The following is a 19,738-nucleotide window of genomic DNA, read 5'->3' as shown; positions in this document are numbered from 1 at the left end:
TACAGTTGAGAGAGTTTAGTACTATATTATGACAGTTTATAAAAATGTTTCTTTATTTTTTGAGTTATTAGTCTTTAAACATAAATACATATGACAAGGCATCTGTGACAGTAATTTTATAAATCAGATCACTTCAAAGCAAAGAAGGAAAATAACTTTGTTTTCACTTTAGCATCTGCATTTATGTGGTGGCCATTTTTTCAAACCTCAGGGTTTTTAATTACATAGAATCCTTTAGTTGTCAAGAATACATGTATAATATCAATTTGTATTTTTATTTATTTATTTATTTTACATTCTATTTCAGGAATAGAGTTATTTGGCTTTTGGGAGGAAATAAGTAAGGTTATCTCAGCTTCTGAGCTGATGACAGGTATCCACTACTTCTCTGCGATACCAGGATTCACACAGTATCTTCAGAGTATCACCAAACTTGTAATCTCTGTGCTCTCAGTGGCTGCAGATCCTGACTTCTCAAACAGTAGTTCACCTGTTGCAGAGCAAATGATGAATCCTTCTTCAATGGTAGTTCACTTGCTTCAATCTGACTTTCACGAAGTGCGTCTGCCAATGTTGGAAGCAGTGCTGCTATGGTGGAAGCAGGTAAATTCTAAGCAGGCTACAGAGGAAAAGATAGGTCCATTGTCCTTACTTTCTGATTTGGAGGTGACTCTTCTTAGGATGGCTATGAAGGAAAAGCATCCGGAATGTTTTTGTAAGGTAGGAGCCATTCATTTTTCTCAAGATTTGAAATGTTTTCAGTAAATGTGTCTAATTCTTTTCAAAAAATGCTCCTGCTGTATTTTTGAGCATGACTTTTTTGTATTATATTCAGTATAACATGGGTCTCTTTCTCTTAATATTACCCAGGAATTTTACTTTGATTTTGCAATAGAGAGATAGAAGTCCATTTTCTTGCTTAAAAGTAAAACTTCCACTGTCTGATATTTATATCCTTATCGCTTTTCTAGTCCTGCTGGGAAACCTACATTTTTTCACCATGGTTTGGTGCCTGTACATTATGTCAACAATTTGTTAGAAGTGAATCTGTGCATTTGAGAATTAAATACAAAATATGTGGACTTGTATTTATTTTACATAAACTACACTATTGGTTTGAAGCCCATCACCCAGTTACTAGATATAGATAGGTATATACATCTAAAATACAATTGTGATAAATTCATTGCTGATAAAACAGAAAAAAATATACAGCTGGCATCACTGTTTTTTTACTTACCAGTATTTTGTTTGTGGATTCTACATGCAGGTCCTAGAAATTCTTCATTGTATGGATCTCAGAAACATGCTTCCAAGGACAGAAGATTCTATAAAAATGAATCCAAAAGAGTTCGTAAACTGGGCTATGAATATCATAAGTGCCTCTGACAGGTATAGTTTCCATCTTTGCATTTTACCAATCTATTAAAATATACATTGTTTGCAGTTTTAAATAAGTCTCTTCAGAATTGAAGGAATATTTAATGTGGAAAGAAATAATTCAGTACTTCAGTAAACCCCAAACCTAAAAATAAAATTTAAAAAAAGGTTTTCTTTCTGTTTACAAAATTGGTGTTTCACAGAAGTGAGTGGTTATTACAGAGAGATAGGGAGCATGTGTGCTGTATTTTTGAATAAGTGTATCTGGCTCTGAATTATCTAAAGCGGTCCCAGACCAGGAAGCGAACATTCGATAAATGAGTGAATAATAATCAATTGGGAATTAACAAGATGCTGCAGCTGTCAGATGGTGGGGCCAGTATATATCATATGACACTTCCCAAACAGTAATCAGTGAACACCATGTCACATACAATTACTTCTCCCAAATGCACTCTGATTCACACTGGGTCTCTCATTCATTTGTGTAGATTAAAAAGGTTCTATTCTATGGTTTCACATCTGTGGATCTGCCTAGAGACTATCAAATTATGTAGTTCACAACAGTATTGTTTGTAAGAAACTATACTGGTGATTTAAGATTTTTACTGGAATTGCAAGAATTGACAGGATTGCTCATGACTTTATTATCTAAAATAGGCCATCAAGAGATTTTAAAAAAGAGAAGGATTAACCCAAAGGCATTCCGTTTTATTGCTGTGTTTTCCCATTGGTCACCTGGTTTTATATATATATATATATATATCTGTATAATTATAATGGTAAATTCTGGCCATCAGGCAGATACTACTTTCAGATGTTTTCTGAATGAACTGGAATCCCTTATACACCTCTACCCTGATATAACGCGACCCGATATAACAGGAATTTGGATATAACGCGGTTCAGCTGAGCTGCACTGTCTTTGGCACATTACCCAATTTGGGTGGGGCAAATGTGTCTCAAAGTCAAGAGCCTTTAGGACTCTTAGAGGCAGTGTTTCAGAAGGGATTTGAGAGAGGAATAGGCATGTTAACCGGTAACTCAGATATCAGTGTGTAATAATTACTTGAATAGTCTAGCTTTTTAATGGCAAACATTGTAATTATTTGTTTCTCTCTGTCATTTCATAATATCTTCTTAGAATTGTAATTTTTTTTCACAAATGTTTATATATTTTCATTATACTGATCCTGTTAGCTTGCTACAGGATATGCAGATTGCTTAAAAGTTGTCAAAGTTTAAATGGATAAATTGAAGCAGAAAGCTCTTAAATTAAATACATGTCCTGAAACCAAGGTTGCATGGCTACCACTGTTGAATGAAATTGTTGAAGAACCTGACTATGGTGGTTCTTCGAGTGCAGGTCCATATGTGTGTTCCATGGGTGCCATACACCTGAGTCCAGATATTCCAACAAGCAGTATGCATTAGCCTGCACATGCGCAGTAGATCTCCTTGTCACGACAGACAGTTGACTCTTGGAAATTATCCATCAACAATACTCCATTGAGTTCCTCTCCTGCTCTCACAAAACCCTTTCCTGGTCCCCCTTCAGGAACCACTCTCTCTAGGTGACTCTTTATCAAGAGATGAACTCCCTCCTACAATGAGGGGCAATAGAACATATGTCACCTCAATATAAGGGAGAGAGTTCTATTCCCTGTATTTCAAAATGTCCCAAAAAGACAGAGGATGGAGACCCATTCTGGACCTTCATCAACTAAACGTGTTTATTTGAAAGCTGAAATTCAGGATGGTTATGTCAGCATCAATAATCCCCCTCCTCACAGGAAAGGATGTGGTTTGCGGCTCTCAACATGAAGGATCCATGCTTTCATGTAGGCATTTATCCCTCCCACAGAAGGTTCCTGCAGTTTATGGTGGGCCAAGAACATGTCTTATTCAGAGTCCTTCCGTTTGGCTAGCAACCGCAGCCAGTGTATTTACAAAGGTTTTCTCTTTGGTGGGAGCCCATTATGAGACATCAGAGTTACAGTTTTCCCATGTCTGGACGATTGGCTCTTGGTAGGTCGACAGAGTTTCTGCTCCATCTTCTAGCAGCTCTGCGCATCTGCATAAACAAAGAAATGTCCGTTTTATCACCCGCACAGATGATAAACTTCATTGGAGTAACACTGGTCTGTGTCTGTTTCTGTAAGAGTTTTCCTTCCCACAGAATGGTTTCAGTTAATGAGCAGCCTGATAGCACAGATTAGACCAAGGACTACAGTCAGAATGCGGCCCTCGCTTTTTGCCATATGGCCTCATGCATTTATGTGATGCCATTCATCAGGCTTCATCTATGATGTCTACATGCCTGGCTTCAGTCGATCTACGCATTAGACAAAGATCACATCAACTCTAGTATGACTGTTCCTGCCAGAGGCATCACCTCGTTCATGTGGTGGCCAAACCTGGAGAGAATGAGAATGGGCATTCCCTTCAACACTGCCACCATCGTAACAGATGCTTCCCTTTTGGGTTGAGATGCTCACCTGAACAATCACACTGCACAAGGTACAGGGACCCATGGGAGGCCAGACTGCACATCAGCATAGTAGAACTGAGGGCAGTCTGCCTGGCTTGCCGAGCCTTTCTCCCACGTATACGTTCACTCCATATCCAAGTGATGTCAGACAACATCACCACAATCTTTCGCATAAACTAATGAACAAGATCTCTTCCCCTTTGCCTGGAAGCAGTTAGGCTTTGGAACTGGTGAATCAGAAACGGCATCACTATCGTAGCCACATTCTTCCCAGGTGCTCAGTACTCTTCAGCAGACAATGTGAGCAGGCACTTTTCTGCAGACCACGAGTGGGAGATTCATGACTCTGTCATGAGTGAAATATTCAGTGGGCTACATCTCAGTGAGATTTCTTTGCATCCCAAATGAACAGAAAGCTTCCCTCGTACTGCTCCTGAGGAGCTATGGGTCACAACTCCCAGGGTGACGCTTTGTCATGGACATACAATCTCAGCTATGCCTTTCCTCCCTTTCTCCTGTTACCAAAGGTCCTGAGAAAGATCTGGTACGACAGGGCCAGAGTCATTTGCCTTGCTCCCAATTGGCCCAAGCAGCTTTGGTGCCCAGAACTCTTGAAAATATCAGCCTCCCCTCCCCCAAGTAGAATCTGCCCCTTCCTGGACCTCCTAACTCAGAAGTGGGGGCAGAATCAGACACTCCAGTCTGTACTCCTGCCATCTCATAGCCTGTTGTGTGGATGTTCATCAGAAATAGAACGCTCCTGTTCAGCACCTATTCAAGCTATCCTTACACAAAGTAGGAAATATTCAACTAGAACCTGCTACTTAGCTAAATGGAGACATTTTTCTACCTGGATGCAACATAATCAATCTTCTCCAGGCACTGCACATAGTCCAGTTTTTTAGGTTATCTCCTGTTTCTAAAAACTCAGGTCTTTCCATTAGTGAGCTGCAAGTCATTCTTGCAGCAATTAGCGCCAGAAGACATTCTGTTTTCACCATCCAGCTACAGTAAGATTCATGAGGGGCCTAATCAGGACCATTCCACCAGTGGTCAAACCTACATTTCAATGGGACCTCAATCTTGTCCTGTCAGCACTCACTAGACCACTGTTTGAACCCTTGGTGACATGCTTCATGTCTCACCTGGCCATGAAAGTTTCATTTTTAGTTGCTAGAGAGACAAGGTGGGTGAGGTAATATCTTTTATTAGACCAACTTCTGTTGGTGAGAGAGACAAGCTTTTGAGCCACACAGAGCTCTTCTTCGGGTCTGGGAAAGGTACTCCCAGTGTCACAGCAAAATGTAATGTGGAACAGATTGTTTAGCAGAAGTAGTTAGCACATATTGTAAGGGAACATTCAAGGTAGAGTGACCCATTAACACCTCTGCGGTCCTTGGACAAAAAGAGTGGGTTAGTGGGTTAAAGATTGTTGTAATAAGCCAAAAATCCAATGTCTCTGTTCAGTTCATGATGTTTAGTGTCTAGCAGAGTAATGAATGTAAGCTCCCAAGTTTGTCTTTTGAAAGAGTTGTGCAAGTTTTCTTTGAGGATGAGTACTAATAGGTGAGATGCTGTGAGTACCTTTCCCAGACCTGAAGAAGAGCACTGTGTGGCTCAGAAGCTTGTCTCTCTCACCAACAGAAGTTGGTCCAATAAAAGATATTACCTCACCCATCTTGTCTCTCTATTATCTTGGGACTGACATGTCCACAACACACTGCATAATGCAACAATTTTTAGTTGCTATCACTTCAGCCAGGAGGGATGAGTGACTTGGGAGCTCTCGTGGCAGACTCTTTTTAGATGTTTTTTCACAGGGAAAAGGTATCCCTTCATCTCCATCCTAGGTTCCTCCCCAAGGTTATTTCTGAATTCCATGTTGTAGTGAGGCGGCCTGGCTCCCGACGGCCCCTGAGAGGGAGGAACCGGAACAGCCACCTCAGTGGGCGGAGCCACTGCCACCTGTTCCCGCCCCCCGGAAGTCAAGGGGCGGGACCGGAAATATAAAAGCCCGGCCTCAGCACTCAGTTGGAGCCCAGCAGCCGGAGAGGACAGACGCTCCTGATCGGGCTCCTGCTGGACCGAGCCTGCCCCGAGCCAGGTACCCGGACGTGGATGGACCAAGCCTCCCTCGAGCCAGGTATCCTGACGCGGACCGACCGAGCCTCCCTCGAGCCAGGTACCCCGAGGTGGACTGGCCGAGCTTGCCCCGAGCCCGGTACCCCGAGGAGCGGCCCGAGCGGCCCCCTGACCCGAGTCCGGAGGAGCAGCCCGACCTAGACCGCCTTCACCACGCCGAGGAACCCATGGTGTGGGACCCCGCTGCCGAGCCCAGCAACGAGCAGGTACCCGAGGAGGGGGAGATGGAATGCAGCCCGGGGGTAGCCGAACCCTGTCCGGCTGAGGGCACGGATGTGCCCATGTCAGTGTGTTGCGGCCAGGATCCCCACTGACTGTAGCGGATCCACGCCGCTGTTAGGGCCCCGGGCTGGGACACAGTGGAGTGGGTGGGCCTGTGTCCCCCCCTGCCACCCCACTCACGGGTGGCAGACTCCCCCTCCTGCCAGCACTCAGGCAGAGAAGCCGGCACTTACCTAAGCTTCCTGAGACTGATGCCACTGCCCTGCTCCAGAGGGCTAGGGCTTATTGAACTGTTGTTGCCCTGCCCTGCCCCAGAGGGCCAGGGCTTATTGAACTGCTCTTGCCCTGCCCTGCTCCAGAGGGCCAGGGCTTATTGAACTGCTCTTGCCCTGCCCTGCCCAGAGGGCCAGGGCTTATTGAACTGCTCTTGCCCTGCCCTGCCCCAGAGGGCCAGGGCTTATTGAACTGCTCTTGCCCTGCCCTGCCCCAGAGGGCCAGGGCTTATTGAACTGCTCTTGCCCTGCCCTGCCCCAGAGGGCCAGGGCTTATTGAACTGCTCTTGCCCTGCCCTGCCCCAGAGGGCCAGGGCTTATTGAACTGCTCTTGCCCTGCCCTGCCCCAGAGGGCCAGGGCTTATTGAACTGCTGTTGCCCTGCCCTGCCCCAGAGGGCCAGGGCTTATCGAACTGCTGTGTTTGCTGCCCTGCCCCAGAGGGCCAGGGCTTATCGAACTGCTGTGTTTGCTGCCCCGCCCTGACTGAGGGCTTGGGCTTAAACTAGTGACTTTGTGTGCTCAGCCCCTGCTGTGAGGAACTGAGCCTAGAACTGCTGTGTTTGGTGCCCCGCCCTGATCGAGGGCTTGGGCTTCTTGACTTGATTACTGCTCAGCTCCTGCTTTAAGGACCTGAGCCCTGAACTATTATTACTGCTCAGCCCCTGCCTGAGGGTCTGAGCTAGAACTGCTGTTTTGCTGCCCCGCCCTGAGCTAGGGCTTGGGCTTTACAGACTTAGACTGCAGCTCGGCCCTGCCTGAGGGTCTGAGCCCTGCCTCTTGTGTGCTGCCCCGCCCTGAGCTAGGGCTTGGGGCTTACTGACTTGTCACTGCTCAGCTCCGGCTGCCAGGACCGGAGCTTAGAACTGGTTCGCTGCCCTGCCCTGACTGAGGGCTGGGACTCACTGCATTAACCGTGTGCCTTCTGTTCAGCCCCTGCTTGAGGGGCCGAACCCCCAAAACCTTCAGAACCCGGAGACTGATTTGGGCCGTGTAGTGAGGCGGCCTGGCTCCCGACGGCCCCTGAGAGGGCACGGCCCCACCAACGGACTATTACACATGTCAACTAGAATATCCAATTATCTGTCCCTTATGAAAAACCCCACACTTTTGCTAAAGAGAAGAAATTTCTTTTCCTCAATCTCAGACGTGCGCTGGCATTCTATCTGCAAAGGACTAAACCTATAAGAAAATCACCAAGACTTTTTCTTGCCATAGAAGAAAGACCATGAGGTCAAGCAATATCCACAGCAGAGGCCTGAACTGGTGCATAATGTCTAGCGAACATGTGGATGGTACTCCAGGATTCAGCAGTGAGAACTGCAGTACTGCAAGCATCTTTGCTGCCAACTTCCCCCCACCTCTTACCCCAGTCTGAGCACTGCTTGTCAATCACCCACATGTGGAATACACATAGGGACCAGCACTTGAAGAAGAAATGGAGGTTACTTACTTGTAACTGGAAGTTCTTTGAGATGTGTGGTCCCTATCAGTATTCCCCTATCTGCCCTCCATCCCTTTTGCTTTGGATCCTATTGGATTCTTGGTCAGAAGAGGAATCGGAGAGGCATCGGCCCACATTGCCTCTTGTGCCCTTGGTTGGGACAAGGAGATCTACTGTGCATGTGGAGGCCAATGGACACCGCTTATTAGAACTTCCGGACTTGGGTGCATGGCGCACATGTGAAGCCACATGTGGAATACAGATAGGGACTACACATCTCACAGAACTCCCAGTTACAGGTAAGTAACCTCCATTTATGCCTACACTAACTTTTTTTTCCCTTAAATTTCCATCATTCTACTCTCACTGTGGCAACTCTACCAATGCAATCAATAGTGAAAGCAATTGTCAAGACTCACTGCCAGCATTTCAACTATGGTGCCATCTAACCATATTAGAGGACTTTGTGGGTAAAATTCAGGCAGTTGACTTACATCAGCGCTTCCACCAGCACTAGAAATGGTGGAAGAGCAATGATAGGACTCTTGAAGAAAACTGTTGGACGTAGACAAAACTTTAAAAGGTCTGTGCTTCATTTATCACTTGAAAGAGCATGAAAGAATACAACTGTCTTTGTATGTTGACTTGGGATCTGCATATGTATGTGTTATGTATACTCTAAAGGAAGTGGCTAGAGAGGAAGAAAATCGATTCTAGGGAAGTTAAAAGAACAGTTTATGTCCATTTGCATATTAACTTTAAATGCAGCAAAAACTGAGCACACAATGGTCTTTACAGTTCTCAATTTGTAATCTAACCTTTAAAAAACTCTATTTGAACATGACAAATACCTGATGTATCATGATACCTGCAGGTTTATATTCATGAAACACAAATCCTCATGACTAAACCAAAAAAACAAATGTTATTTCTCATCTGGATGTGTGTTCAGGTGCTGAACATTCATAACAGATTAGATTGTGTTGGGTTTCAAGCTGGCTGCAGCTAACAGTGTATAATGTGTTCAGCAAGTGAGAAGGTATTTTAATATTTGCTGCCAGTGATTTTAAGTGTTTTTAGATGTGAGGCGATGGCAAAATGTACTGTATTTTTATGATGTGTTCTTTACCTTATTTTTACAGCATTAAAATTCAAAGTGTAGCTCTCAAATTAGCCTCAAAGTTGGTCACCCATCTTGTACAGAATTGCCAAGAGGTAAGGAGATTTGTTTCTCAATCCCAAGCATATTGCTTTTTAATGTTTTGTTAGTTTGTTTTATTGTGATAGAAGGGTTGAAGGGTTTTTCTTGGACAGAAATCCCTTTAACGCCCTTTTGGTTTAATTGTACCTGTAGTGTTAGTTGTTCTTTGTTATGTTAGTGTGTCTCTCCCTCTGTGTACACTGCCACATTATGAACTGGAAGCCATATCAGCATTATTTTAATATTTCAGTCTCTCAGTAAGTTGAATTTGAGTACATAAAATACATCTTTTAAGTGCTAGTGGATTCAATGTGCATCTGACTTCTGATTTCTCCTTTTATGGTCAATTTTATTGTCCTCATTAATAGTCAGTCTGCATTGGAGAGAAAAAAATAATTAACATGCATATCCATAACATGAATCCAGTAATAATCCACGTAGCTCAAAGTGTATTGTATTTCTGGGAAATGAATATTGAGATTCAAACTTAGGGAAAAAAGGAAATGCAAAGCTTTGACTGCTGCCCTTTCCATCCCCAGCATATGCAGTATCACGTGCTGTATGCCTAAAACCTTGAGTCACATTGTAGGAACAGCAGGTGAAGCTATGTACAGAGATGCAGACTTAATTGCCTTTTAATATTAGTGTTTAACATACTAGAGAGAGGTAATAAGTCCTCATAATGTTATCTGCCCTTATAAATATTATAAATACAGATTATTAACCCAGAAGATTTACTTCCATTTTGAATTGGTAATTTGCAAATCCATTAATACTGTATATAAAGAACAATGTTACTGGAGATATTAATGTCTGTCAGATGTCCATGCGTGTACATACATGTGCAGATAAATAGATAGATATAGATTTTGGGTTATTTTTAAAACATATTGAAATACCACAATTTTTTCATTATAAAAATGTTCTATGTACAGTAATTACTTTTCTAAATGGAAAACTTTTCAAAAATATACCAGAATACCCGGCAGAAGTAGTCTATACTGTGTGCTAATGGCCTGCAGTGTCTCATTTTAAAAAACAAAAGTAGAAGAATTGAAACAATTACTTCTTATTTTTTTGCATCCTCTTAGCTTAAAAAATGGCAGAATGTACATTTTTCAGATTTTGAAATATAAAATAACTGTGTAAACCTCATTTCACAGGAGATAACTTATTTGCCAAGTTTAAATCTAGAATATATTGTTACAATAAAATTTATGATGAACCTTGAAAAAAGAAGTTTATAGTGGAACTGTTGGCACAACCTAACCTATAGCAATGCTAACAAGAATTGCTACGATAATCAGTGTAAATCATGGAGTCTTAAAACTGTTACCTATATATGGAATATTTTATATTAGTTACTAAAGCATGATGAGTGATTTGCACCTATTTAAGTAGTTCTTTTTATTTGATTTGTATTCTATGGCTCATTATTGGCAGGGAGGACTTTGGCTGCTGCTTTAGAAAAAAGTTAATTTAACAGTTCGTAGTTTAGTGTGATCCAGAATCCGCTCTAAATTATACTGTAGAATACCTCACATGCATTTCTGTGCTTTCAGGTTATGGAATCTGAAATGAGACAGTGGATTCAGTTAGTAACTTCTTGTTGTGGAGATGAGGAACAAACAGATATACGATTGGCAGCTGCAGAAGTCCTCGTAAATATTACACCACTTTTCCTGACCAATCAGAAACTTATCCTTGGTGAGTAAATTTTAGGATTAAGCACCAGTATTCCCATGGAACACTTTAGAGACTGGAATAAATGAAACTCAACAGTACATGATATTTTATATATTGAATGTGTTGTGATACAGCATGGCCAGAGGGCTGCAGGAGAGGGTTAGAAGGGAGCCTTATTCCCTGTAAGGGGAAGAAAGTTTGCTATAGATTAACTAGAGCACCTGACGCCAATTAGAGCACCAGAAGCCAATTAGAGCACCTGAAGCCAGTCACATGATAAAAACCCATGCTTCAATCAGACAGTGTGGGAGTAGGAGCAAAAAGGATTGGTGTTGGAGCAGAGAACAGTTTGGAGGAGTTGGAGCAGAAAGAATTGGTGTTGGAGCAGAGAACAGTTTGAAGGGAAGCAGAGGACAATTTGGAGAAGTGCTGTGGTGGGCTAAGAAGTCCTAGACCCTAGGTAAGAGGCACCTGGTTTGTGCAGAGGGTGGACAGGAAGCCCCCCACAAGCTGAAGGGCAGGAGAGGGAAGTAGCCCAAGGGAAGGAACCGTCAGTTCAAGTGGTTCACCACTATCCTCAGGGCCCCTGGGCTAGGACCTGGAGTAGAGGGCGGGCCCAGGTCCCTCCCTCTCCACTCCCCTCCTCTAGGACACTAGTGGGGCAGTTAATATTACAATTCAGGGGCAAGAAATGGCGCCCTGAGCCCCCCCAAAGAAGAGAGAGCATGAGACCCATCATAATAGTGCCAGCAATTTGCCACAGTGTTTTAATCATATCAATCAGTTATTTTGAAAGACTTAAAAGGGTATCATGCACTTTAAATTGACCCTTTCAATATTGGAACAGCTGATTGCGTGTTTCATCTTACTGAATTAATGTGGAACAATAATTTACTAGATGGCTCTTTAGTGTAGCAGAAAAAGACATAACAAGATGCAATGGCTGAAAGTTGAAACTGTGAAAATTCAGTTAACCACCGGCACACCTTACAAAGAGATGTGAATTTTCCATTACTTGAAATTTTGAAATCAAGATTGGATGTCTTTTTTAAGAATATGCTCTAGTTCAACCACAGGTTATTGCATTCAAAGCAGGAATTACTAGATGAAGTTCTATGGACTGTGTTAATCAGGAAATCTCTTCTGACCTCAAAATCTATGGGTGGAATCCTGGCCCCACTGAAGTCAATGGTAAGATTTCCGTTGACTTCATTGGCTCAAGATTTCACTCTAGGAATGTGTGAGCATGGAGAAGCCTGCAACGTCAGCCATTCCTTTGCTACTTTATTTATCTGGTTGTAGTAAAGTAGCAGGAAAAGTTTTGAGCCCACAAATTAGTGCATAAACATCTCTGAAAATATTTTTGCTTTCGCCACATATTTGGTTCCTCCTATAAAATACTGTTGTTACCATGTAGAAAGAGAGAAGAGAGTGAGAATGACTCTCTAGCATGTTGATTAGGGTGTTTACCAGGGAGAGGGGACATCCAGGTTCCAGCCCTTGCTCCAGTCCCTGAATATTTAGCATGGAAAGTGGAGCAGCTTCAATGGGAGAGATTGAGAGAGATCAACCCCACAATATCCCATAGCTAAGGCTGCGAGTTTGTCACGCAAGTCATGGATTCTGTGACCTCTGTGACTGCTGCAGCGGCTGGTGCGCCTGGCTCAGGGACAGCTCAGGCAGCCCCTGTGCCAGGTGGACTGGCCACTGCTGGGGCAGTCTTGGGCCACCGCCCCCACCCACTGCAGCAGAGTTTGGATGTGGGAGGGGGCAGGTGGTTGGGGAACGGGACGGGGTGAGGCAGGCTCTGGGTGGCGCTTATCTGGGGGGTTCCCTGGAAGCGGCAACATCCTGCTCACTCAGCTGCCAGGCGGAGGTGTGGCCAGGCAGCTCTGCGCACTGCCTCTGCCTGCAAGCATCTCCCCTCAGCTCCCATTGGCTGTGATTCCCAGCCAATGGAAGCTGCAAAGCCATAGTCTGGGCGGAGACAACACGCAGAGCTGCCTGGCCACGCCTCCGCCTAGCAGCTGAGCGAGGGGGATGTCGCCACTTCCAGGGAGCCCCCCAGGTAAGCGCCGCCCAGAGCCCACCTCACCCTGTCCCGTGCCCTTATCCCCTCTCACAGCCAAATTCTGCTGCTGCTGCTGGGGAGGGGAGGAGGCATGGAGCCAGGTAGGGAGCCTGCCAGCCCCGTCAACCCCCTCCCCCAGCACCAGTGGGGGTCCCGGTCCGCACGCCACTGCCCGCCCCCTCCAGTAGCACCCGTGGCACTCATTGAAAATGCCACCCTCTTCCCCCCACCCCCCGCAAGTTTTAGTCACGGGTATTTTTAGTAAAAGTCATGGACAGGTCACAGGCCATTAATTTTTGTATACTGCCCGTGACCTAACCATGACTTTTACTAAAAATATCTGTGATTAAAACATAGCTTTACCCAAAGCCCAACGGTTAGGGTAGTCCCCTGCAATATTGAAGACACAAGTTCAAATCCTTACTCCAAATCAGGCAGAATAGGGACTTGAACCTGGATTTCCCACATCTCCAGGGAGTGCTATAATCACAATGCTATAAGGCAGAGGCTGTTTTGTGAATGGCTCCTAAGTCCCCTTGTGAATATAGCTCCCCCCCCCCCCCAAAATGTGGGACAAAAATATTTGGTGAATTTACAAATAATTTTGGATGACCCCAAACTGCACATTTCTATAAATAAACTTCATCCAAAAAATTTTGCCCAGCTCTAGTTAAGGATATATAAAATAGATATTGTTTATCCATTGCACATTAGTCTGTCATCTAAAAGCTATCATCCCTGATCTTGTGTCTACAACAGGATGGCGGGGATATGCAATGAAGATTGTATTGGTCTGGCTTGGCTTCAAAGTTCTTTAAATAAATAAATGGTTGGGAGGGAGTGAAGTTAGTGCTTACAAAAAAAGGTGCCACACTGACAGTCCTGAAAATCAATATTCTTTAGTGATACATAAAACAGACACAGCATAAATAGTGGCATTGCCAATTTTCTCTCACAAACAAGCCAAAGTGAGGTGGGTGAGAGGTGAATCTGATCTTCATGCCCAGACTTTCTTTGGCCTTTCTGCTTAGATTTCCAGCAGTGCTGCCAACTGTCCTGGCGGTGAGTTTTGTGTGCTATGAACACAGGTGTCCTTAGAACTGGACTTACACTATCAACTCCTTTTACTCTAGTCACAAAGCAGTCTTCAGATGGTAGCTATTTTCACTTGCTGCTGAAATGGATTTGAAGAAATGATTCTTAGTTGACACTCTATATCCCATTGCCACTTCTGTGAGCCAGGCAGTGTCTTGACTCCTGTTTTTTTTTCCCTTTGTCCCTCTAGCCCCTACGTTATTGTACACCTTCTTAAAGCCTTCTTTTAGTTGTTTTTCCTGGTACAGCTCCACCCTCCTGCCCCTCAGCATTTAAGTTACTTACACTGCTATTTATCTCACATTTTAATTTACCTATAAGTTCATAGGTGTTACCATACTGGTGCAGAATGTGGGTCCAGCATGCAGCCTCCACCATTGATCAGTAGCTTGTGGTTCATATGAAAGTGAGAAATTTCCATAATGTGTCTAGCCATCTGTGCACTTATGTACATAGGAGGTGGGGGAAAGAAATTCCGCCCTGACCTTCTCAAACGATCAGCTTGGACCCTCAACGTGAAGTGTGTGGGTATCCTAGCTAGTTGTAGTATGTCATCTCTTGCCTTGGCCTAACCAGAAACTTTTAGACTCTGGCTGTTGAATTGTTTAACATAATATACAACATAATAAAATGATGTGAGAGCTGGATGGTGGGGTTTGATCAGATAATAAACAAACGTGCTCAACCCATTAAGAACATATGAAGAGTATATGTATTCCATATGTTTGATAACATATACAGAGCCTTTGAAAGCTTAGCTTTGATGTAATGCCAACTTTGCATTGACTCAGAGACTTTCAAGGTAAATTAATTTTGAAAGAAAGTGAGAATAGAAATTAACATATTTTTGCTTAATATATAAAATGGACATATCTTGTCTTCAGAGATGTCGAACGAGCTAAAAATGAGACAATAAACTATTTGTTTGGAAACGTGTCTGTTAAATGATACTGATAGCATTTAGCTAGGCTAAATCTATGCTAATCCTTTGGTACCAGGTAGATGCAGCATTTATGTACTGTGCCTGAGATTATCACATTTGGAAATCTTGACTCCTAGAACCAAAGTTAGAGCCAGTAATAAGACAGATTTTATCACTAATATAAAATGAGGGAGACGGGGGTGTTTGAATGACTGGTACTGGAATATTAAAGTTTTCATCTCTGTCACTGGTCTGAACTGGGCTACAGTTAGCAGTGATCAAAATGTGAAATGAGTCAGTAATTCCAGTCCTTTTCTGGCAGATGTGTCCCACTTGAAATCAAAATTGGCATTAATTGGCACCCTGGTTGATAGTCTTATCAACGAGGGCAAGGCCTGAAGAGTAGGCAGTCTGAGCTAGCATTTCTCCCCAAGAAGAAGGCCAACGCAGGCCTGAGTTGAGACAGGAGGAGGGACTGTTCATCCTGCATGTTTTCTAGAGAGCTGACAGTCTGGCATCTTTCCCAAACACTAAATGTATCACACAGAAAAATAATACCAAGTAAATGGCCTGATTCTGCTGTCAGTTACACAGGTGTAAATCAGGAGCCACTCTCGAAGATTGTGGAGCTGTGCTTGTGTGAAATCTGTGTAAAGGAGAGGTTGGCAATTTATACCTGATTCTACTATCAGTTTGTTCAATGGCTGATGTTTTAAGATAGAAGTTTTAAAAAGCTAATGCTAAACAACTTCAGCCAATCAGAGAAATAAATACAAGAAGAAAATGTTTTTTAGAGGGAAAAGGATCATAGGACTCAAGGGAATGATCTGGACTCTCCTCTCTGCCTTTGCTTAGTGTTGCCTGAGGAGTCAAGAAAAGAAGCCTTTCCAGAGAGGCCATTTTCAGTTTTGCCACATCTCTTTTGGGAACACTGTAAGAACTTGTTTACACAGGGAAATTGGCTGGCATAGTTATAGCAGAATAATTATTCCACTATAGCTGTTCTGGTGTAAGCCCCCCCTCCCCTTGTGTGGAAACTATTCCAGAATAAAAGTGCCTTGATTCTAGATTTATTAAAGTGGAGTTATTATTCTGAAATAGAGTCTCCAAGTGTATGTATGCGAGGGAAGCTATACTGAAATAGCTATAGTAGAATAATTATTATCCTACAGTATGATAGCCAGTTTCCCTGTCTAATAGCACAAACCCAAATACCCTTGCCCTACCTCACCCCTTCTCCCGAGGCCCTGCGCCTTCACCAAGGCCTGGCCCGCTCACTCCATCTCCCTTTCCTCCGTTGCTCGCTCTCCCCCACCTTCACTCACTTTCACCAGGCTGGGGCAGAGGTTTGGGGTGCGGGAAAGGGTGCGGGCTCTGGGCTGGAGCCAAGAGGTTCAGAGTGTGGGAGGGGGCTCCCAGCTGAGCCTGGGGCAGAGGGTTGGGGTGCAGGATGCAGGCTCTGGGAGGGGGTTTGGGTGTGGGAGGGGGCTCAGGGCTGGGGCAGGTGTTGGGGTGTAGGAGGATGTTTGGGGTGCTGGCTCCGGGAGGGGACTCGGGGTTGGGGTGCAGGCTCCGGCTGGGAAGCACTTACCTTGGGTGGCTCCCGGTTGGTGGTGCAGTGGGGCTAAGGCAGACACCCTGCCTGCTCTGGCCCCACGCCTCTCCCGGAAACGGCCAGCATGTCCCTGTGACCCCTGCGGGAGGGGCCAGGCGGCGCCACACGCTGCCCCTGCCTGCAGGCACCGCCCCCTCACCTCCCATTGGCCACAGTTCCCAGCCAATGGGAGCTGCGGAGTTGGTGCGTCAGGTGGGGCCCTCTTCTCCTCCCAGTGGCCGCAGGGACGTGCTGGCCACTTCTGGGAGAGGCACGGGGCCAGAGCAGGCAGGTAGCCTGCCTTAGCCCCGCTGCGCTGCCTGACTTTTAGTGGCCTAAAATCTCCTGGCTTGACTTCAGTAGCCTCTGGGAGATAGAGCCTGATTCTGAGAGACTCTTGGCGAAACCTGGAGTGTTGGCAACCCTACTGGGTACACAATACCTAAGAATCTCCCACTATATGCAAGCAATAACATGGGCTTAATTCTCCACCTAAATCTCCATCACACAAACCTCTGAGGGAGAACCTGACAGAAAAGTGCTTTCCCCTGCAACAATGTGGTAGAAATAAACCTAGGCAACCACTGCATTGCTCCCCAATCTCCAGAGTGTAATCTGTGATATGGTGTGGTCAGCAGCTAGTCACTTTTTCAAGAGAAGTCCCAGTATATTCTCTTTATCATCAATGACATTCACAACCTGAGCAATAAATTCAGCTGAGGTGCTCCAGAGAGCAGTACCATCAAGCAAGCTTTCTTAATACAGCCACTTAGTGTCAACCCAACATACTGCTGTTCCCCAGACACCTCCAGATAGAACCTCCAGCCAAAAGTCATTACTTCAAGGACCTGCTGGATCCTCACCCACACATTAACAGCACTCTACTAATGCCCAGGAAGAATTCCACATTCACAGGAACTGCAGAAATTTCAGAGCATTAGTGGTTACTCAAGACTCTGAGTATCCTAGCATTGTTTTGATGCTGAAGATGGTCTTTCCTCTCACCAGCTACCAACTCCTAGGACCAGACAGGGCCAACCATCAAGGGGAGATAAAAGAGAAGAAAAGGTGGGAAAAATAGGTTGGCTGTTCAGACTTCAGCATTACAGAGCAAACAATATTTTGATTACATTGCCACAAGTCCTCCTCTTTTCTCCCCTTCACCCCCTTTTTTTGTGTGTTTCACTAAATTTTGTCATTTTTAGATGTGAGAATAAATATTTCTGTAACTGTTCTGATTTATCTGTAAGAAGCAAAATTCTAAATGCCTTGCCTCTTTGTAAATGTTCAGGTCTCTCCAGTACACTTGCCATGTGGAAATGCGTAGTTCTGCTGTTGCAGAGTGAAGAGCTAATAGTAAGGGATACAGCTGCGGATGTCATAAGGGTGGCCCAGTCTCAAAGCAATATCTATAACAAAACAGGTACAGTTTGGTAATTTTTCTGTTGACTTGGACATTACTGGGTATTTGAGAGAAGAAAATATTTCCCTTTTCAGCACAAAAGGCAGTGCTTTAATGCTTGGTAATTGTAAAGTGACTCTCACATCTCTCATCACAGTGTGACATCACGTACTGTAGAAGAAAACGGTCAATTATGGAGGTTTAACACCCCCTTTTTTTAGTTTACATTTCTTGGTATAATGTGAATATAGTTATGTGGTTTTTTAGGAGAGACTGCTACAGTGCTTAGAGATGGTTCTTCCTGTCATGAGTCAGACTGGCTCTGGTATAAGTAGTAATTTTGGAAATCCTGATCCATTTATATTAAATCATAACTGGAGATAAGGAATGGAAGAGGCTACTTAGACCCCAGGGCAGTGCAGCCAAAATACTCTAACATGAGGTGGCAGGGGACTGGGAAACAATGCTCCTGGGCTCTATTCCTGTCTTAGCTACTGATTCATTAGTGGGACCCTGGGAAGAGCCCCCTCATGTGATCACTTCCCAGACTGCTGTAAAGGGAGCCAGGTGCTGAACCTGCCAGCTGCTGAACCTGTGGTGTTTTAAGCAAACAGAGTCTGAATGGAGCCTAGCCACTGCTGCTCTGTTAGGGCCTCTGGACACATTTTTAGAGTGTGAGTCTTTGGTCTGGCACCTTCTCCTGAAAGCTGTGACCATGCAGCCCCCTGCTCAACCCCTAGACCAGTGCTGACTGCTCAGACTCCCCCTGTAGCTTCAACATACTGTGGCAAAGTTCCTCCTCTCCTCTAGTAGGTCCTGCGCTTATTGGCGGATTTCCTCCCCTCAGTGGTCTTCCCCTTGGATGAAACCCACAGTCTGGATCACCTCCTCCTATGTTTGATTAGGAGTAGCGAGGCTTGGGGGGAACCCGGGCCCGCCCTCTACTCCGGGTTCCAGCCCAGGGCCCTGTGAATTGCAGCAGTCTCTATAGTGCTACTTGTAACCACTGCTTGACCGCTACAGCTCCCTGGGCTACTTCCCCATAGCCTCCTTCAAACACCATTTTTTATCCTCACCATAGGATCCTCCTGGTGTCTGTTACTGCTTGATTGTATGGTGTTTCCTCAATCCTCCAGTAGTACACCCTCTCAGTTCTTAGTTCCTTGTGTCTCTGGCTCCCAGTCCTCATACGCCCTTCCTTCCTCTGGCTCCTCCTCTTTGACTGGAGTGAGCTCCCCTTTTTATACCAGGTGCCCTGATTAGCCTGCCCTGATTGGCTGCAGGTGCTCCAATCAATGTAGCTCTCTCCGGTGCCTTCTAGAAAGTTCTTAATTGGCCCCAGGTGCCTTGATTAACCTGCCCTGATTGGCTGCAGGTGCTCCAATCAATGTAGCTCTCTCCGGTGCCTTCTAGAAAGTTCTTAATTGGCCCCAGGTGCCTTGATTACCCTGGAGCAACTGCCATTTTGGTTCCCATGGTACTAGGGATTTGCTTAGCCTGGGGCTAACATACCTGTTCCTCAGTACTTTCCTGTAGCCATCCGGCCTTGCTCCATCACATATCCCCGCCCCCCCGCCCCCCCCCCCGCTCAACACCATAGGGTTGGGCAACTTGGGACGCAAGGCAGTGTGCTTGTGAAAGACCATCAGCGTTGCCGTGGTGGCATCCAGCCCTATGCCGTATGCGAAACTGGAATGGTTGGAGGGATAAGAACCACCGGGTGACCCTTGCATTCTTTTCCTTATTTCTCTGCATCCGTTGAAGGGGTGCATGGTCCGTCACAAGAATAAACCGTCGGCCTAAGAGGTAATAACGCAG

The 19,738-nt window shown here is 44.9% G+C and overlaps 1 protein-coding gene and 1 long non-coding RNA gene across 3 annotated transcripts in view; one reads left to right on the top strand and one right to left on the bottom strand.

Annotated features, from left to right (window-relative positions):
- Positions 1-19,738, top strand: part of THADA (THADA armadillo repeat containing) — a 338,022-nt gene that overhangs the window by 276,562 nt on the left and 41,722 nt on the right. The window contains exons 32-36 of one of the 2 annotated variants that reach the window (XM_045011459.1): positions 308-720; positions 1,271-1,392; positions 9,092-9,164; positions 10,713-10,857; positions 17,810-17,941. In XM_045011459.1, coding sequence (XP_044867394.1) covers positions 308-720; positions 1,271-1,392; positions 9,092-9,164; positions 10,713-10,857; positions 17,810-17,941 — 885 coding nt within the window. The remainder of the gene's footprint in view (positions 1-307; positions 721-1,270; positions 1,393-9,091; positions 9,165-10,712; positions 10,858-17,809; positions 17,942-19,738) is intronic. The other variant, XM_045011458.1, reaches the window with a different exon arrangement.
- On the bottom strand, positions 190-19,057 carry LOC123367309. The gene is made up of 3 exons (XR_006578403.1): positions 18,997-19,057; positions 1,241-1,328; positions 190-685 (listed from the first exon to the last, which is right to left on the bottom strand). It is a non-coding gene; the product is annotated as an uncharacterized LOC123367309 (long non-coding RNA).

Source organism: Mauremys mutica, chromosome 3 (assembly GCF_020497125.1).
Source record: "Mauremys mutica isolate MM-2020 ecotype Southern chromosome 3, ASM2049712v1, whole genome shotgun sequence".
In the NCBI taxonomy this organism is placed as follows: domain Eukaryota; kingdom Metazoa; phylum Chordata; order Testudines; family Geoemydidae; genus Mauremys; species Mauremys mutica.
Note: the sequence above shows the minus strand (reverse complement) of the source record. Positions and strands in the feature narration are given on the sequence as shown.